Raw genomic sequence first — 4,344 nt, 5'->3', positions numbered from 1 at the left:
ATGTCGATGTCGGTGTGGGCTGAGCCCATCTTAGTGACAGTACAGTATAGATATGCAATCAATAGATCCTACCCAACTAGCCTCTACACTCCATCTCCGTCCAACCCTACACTCCATGGGGGATAAAATCAACCCACCCATCACTACACTCCAAGTAGTACTTGTTGTGGCACTAAACAGTATTTGCAGTAGAGCTGCCAGTACAGTACACTTCCTTCAATCATAATAGATCCCATCCCCCATGCAACATATCATGCATCATGTCATAATATCATACATGTGATCAATATATTTAAAATGCCATGCTCAATAATAATCACACGTCTCTTAAGAGCATAACAGTCATTTGACCATGTAGGGGCATTTTAGTCATTTTATCAATTAGGGGGTCTAGATACACTTAGTGACCCAACAGTAGGTCCACAATCATCTCGGGCGACCTGTGCAACCTCAATAGTCAAACAGTAAAAATGGGCCCTTGACCCATATTACGGCCCATGTGGACCCACACGTCCGTGTGGCTCATATATCCCAGAAATGGCCTTGGCCGTGTGGATTATACAGCCTGGCCCAATATTCTCCACACATCAGTTGGGTTTACTCGTGTGGGGTCCACATGCCCGTGGGGCCCATATAGCTCAGTTTGGCCCAAAATGGCCCAAAACGATCTCGGCCCATGAAATTGCTCATGGCCGGCCTTAATGATTATACGCCCATGTTTAGGCATACGGATTACCACACAAGCAAGCGCATGCCTGTGTAGCGTCGTTGTCACTTATTCCGGCTTTTGCCCATCACCACAGTCAAAGTTGTGTTTGTACACACCTGTTAGGACTCTAGGTGTTGAGATGAACCGCACCTAAAACAAAGGACAATTCCATGTCCAACATTAGTCATGCTTAAAACCAACAGGATTAAACAATCCCTTTTATAACACTTATCCAAGATATGACTTAATACTTGCCTTGATCGTACGATTAAGCCTTTGCACACTGCAACCGATACAGAAGACTGGTTTCAGGCCCCTAGAGATCACCTGCATTCCAACCAAAACCCATTACCCTTAATCATATTGTTCTCACAAACAATTAGAACCACTGTGTAGACCACTTACCGAGAACACAAACCGATTCTAGGGAAGGGAAGCAATCAGCCTATCCCTAAAATGAGTACCCACACGACAAAGGCAAGGCTAGCACCAACACGTCCCTGGTTGGTCAAATAAAAATAGCCCAAAAACTAAAAGAATAGAAGGGAAGTATTCAGCCTAACCACAAGTTGCAAAGAGGGAAGAATTTTGAAAGAGAGAAGAGAAGAGAAGAGAAGACAATGTATTCAGCCAAAGAACAACCACCGATTGAGAAAGGGAAGAAAGGTATTCGGTCAAGGAACAAAACCAAGTGAGAGAGAGAGGAAGAGACAAGGAGAAACAGCCAAAGAATTGATAGACTCAAAAGAATTGAGAAAGGGGGAAGGAGAGCAAGAATAGCAAGTAAGGGAATTGCCAAGAACTGAAAACCCAAAATAAGCCAAAACTAAAGACACCGCCAAACTTCCTAGCACCAATCAGCCTCCAAAGAAAAAGAAAAGAACCAAAATGTTCCCGGCAACCGAAATAGAGTGCTCAAACTCACCAAAGTCAAATTCTTTCCCCAAAATCTATTTCTTTGAGTGCCTAAAGTTCAAATTTGGCACACCACTCCCTTTTACCTCAACTCCCTATGATTTTCTTCTAAAATCCCTCCATGCCATCCACTCCCCTCTCAACTACTCAATTCAAAATCCATACAAACACTTCAGTGTTTCGGTCAAACCATAACACTCCCACGGCACAGCAGCAAAATAAACACTCCACTGCGCCTACCAGGATTCGAACCTCAGACCTCAAGAAACTACCACAATCCACTTATCCCTTATATCAGCTGGCCCATTCTGTCATGTTATAAACACATTAATTTAAAAAACCTACTGACTAGAGACAGGGCTTAATCTTCTAGAAACAAAACTTTTGTATAAGCCAAGGCTTGAACCCAAGACTTCTCAGACACTCCCAGAACACTTAACCACTGAGGCAAACACTCATTTGTTGTGACACAAACATACAAAAGAAATTACTTAGGATTTTGGGGCGTTACAACTCTACCCCCTAAAAGAAAATTTCGGCCTTAAAATTTACCTGATCAGAACAGGTGAGGGTATTGTTGTCGCATCGCCTCCTTGGGATCCCACGTGACCTCTTCAGAACTTTGATTATGCCAAAGTACATTAACCAGTTGAATATACTTCCTCCTTAAAACCATTACATCCCGCTCCAATATCTGAATTGGTTCCTCTTCAAAAGTTAGGTCTGGCCTAACCTCAATCTCCTCAACTGAGATAGCTTGCGTAGGATCAGAGCGATAATGCTTCAACATAGAGACGTGGAACACATCATGAATCTAGTCCAACTCTGGAGGTAACTCTAACTGATAGGTAACTTGTCCTACATGTTTCAGTATGCGGTAAGGCCAAATAAACCTAGTGCTCAGCTTGCCCTTCCATCCAAATCTCAGTACCTTCTTCCATGGTGAGACCTTAAGAAAAATGAAGTCCCCCACAAAATACTCAATCTTCTTATGCTTCAGATCCATATACGACTTCTGTCTGTCTAATGCTGCCTTTATTCGATCCTGTATTAGTCTAACTTTATCCTCGATATCAAAAACTAACTCAAGGCCCAGAACATGCCACTCGCCCAACTCAGTCCTACACGAAGGAGTACAACATCTATGACCATATAACGCCTCGTAAGGTACCATCTGTATGCTAGACTGATAGCTATTGTTATATGCAAACTCTGCTAATGGCAAGTAGTCCTCCCAACTGCCCCAGAAATCTATCACACAACTCCTTAACATGTCCTCCACTATCTGAATCACCCTCTCTAACTGACCATCTGTCTGAGGATGGAACGCAGTACTAAAGTCCAACCTTGTACCTAAAGCCTCGTGTAACTTCTTCTAGAATCGAGACATGAAGTGAGGATCTCTATTAGATATTATGGAAACCGATACCCCATACAGTCTTACAATCTCAGACGCATATAGTTTGCCCAACTTCTACAAAGAGTAATTGGTACGAACTGGTATGAAATGGGCAGACTTGGTCAATCGATCCATGATGACCCATACCGAATCCTTCTTAGTTGACGTTAGGGGTAGCCCACTAACGAAGTCCATAGTCACTCTCTCCCACTTCCAAAGCAAAATTTTAACTGGCTGGAGCAACCCTGAAGGTAACTGATGTTCAGCCTTAACCTACTGACAAGTTAGGCTTTTACCCACAAAGTCGGTAACTTCACGCTTAAGAACCAGCCACCAATATAATTCTAGAAGGTCTCGGTACATCTTATTTCCACTAGGGTGTATAGCATAAGGGCTACTATACGCCTCTCGCAGTATAGACTGCCTTAAATCAGTATCCCTCGGTACGAAGACTCTCCCACGAAAATAGAGTACCCCTTCACTATTCAATCCAAAATTTAATGTGACACCACTCTCAATCTGTCAGAATCGAGGACCCAGTGATTCATCCTCTAACTATTTACCCTTAATCTATTCAATCCACATCAGTTTAACCTGGAGCTCGACCATCAAGCTACCATCATCAAATAAGTTGAGACGAGAAAACATCGCCCTCAGATCAATCATAGCCCTATGGCTCAGTGCTTCAGCCACCACATTAGCCTTACCAGGATGGTATTCAATCGTACAATCATAGTATTTAAGCATCTAAGTCCATCTACCTGCCTAAGATTTAGCTCCTTTTGAGTGAGGAGATACTTGAGGCTCTTGTGATCAGTGTAAATAATACACTTCTCATCGTACAGGTAGTGCCTCCAAATCTTCAGTGCGAATACCATTATAACCAACTCCAAATCATGCGTCGGATAATTCACCCCGTGAGTCTTAAGCTGACGAGATACATAAGCCATCACCTTACCCTCTTGCATTAACACACATCCCAAACCAACATGTGATGCATCGCTGTAGACAGTGAACTCTTTCCCAGCTCTGGCTATATCAAGATAGGGACCTCAGTCAGAACTTTCTTAAGCTTTTCAGAACTCTCTTGCTTTGCATCACTCCAGTTAAATGGCACACCCTTACGCAATAACTTTGTCAGAGGTGCAGCAATCAATGAAAACCCTTCTACAAATCTTTGATAATACCCTGCCAATCTTAGAAAACTATGAATCTCAGATACCGTCTTAGGCAGCTTCAAATCCAACACAACTTCAATTTTTGAGGATCAACCCTAACCCCTTTAGCAAATACCACATGTCCCAGAAATGTTACCTCTCTT

The 4,344-nt window shown here is 42.7% G+C and overlaps 1 protein-coding gene across 1 annotated transcript; it reads right to left on the bottom strand.

The window, feature by feature from the left end:
- Window positions 1-775: 775 nt before the first annotated feature.
- Window positions 776-2,798, bottom strand: LOC108474483 (uncharacterized). Its single transcript, XM_017776426.1, has 4 exons — window positions 2,556-2,798; window positions 2,265-2,405; window positions 965-1,036; window positions 776-859 (listed from the first exon to the last, which is right to left on the bottom strand). The coding sequence occupies exons 1-4, from the start codon at window positions 2,796-2,798 to the stop codon at window positions 776-778; spliced, it is 540 nt and encodes a 179-aa protein (XP_017631915.1).
- Between the last annotated feature and the right edge of the window lie 1,546 nt (window positions 2,799-4,344).

This window comes from Gossypium arboreum, chromosome 10, assembly GCF_025698485.1.
Source record: "Gossypium arboreum isolate Shixiya-1 chromosome 10, ASM2569848v2, whole genome shotgun sequence".
NCBI classification, from domain to species: Eukaryota; Viridiplantae; Streptophyta; class Magnoliopsida; order Malvales; family Malvaceae; genus Gossypium; species Gossypium arboreum.
The sequence above is the reverse complement of the archived record's forward strand: the minus strand, read 5'-3'. Positions and strand labels throughout refer to the sequence as shown.

Coding starts and splice junctions, on each gene's coding strand:
- LOC108474483 (XM_017776426.1), bottom strand. CDS start 2,798: ATGGTACCTTACGAGGCGTTATATGGTCATAGATGTTGTACTCCTTCG. Junction 2,406..2,555: donor AGGTCTCACCATGGAAGAAG/GTACTGAGATTT, acceptor TCTATGTTGAAG/CATTATCGCTCTGATCCTAC. Junction 860..964: donor GGCTTAATCGTACGATCAAG/GCAAGTATTAAG, acceptor CCTTTGTTTTAG/GTGCGGTTCATCTCAACACC.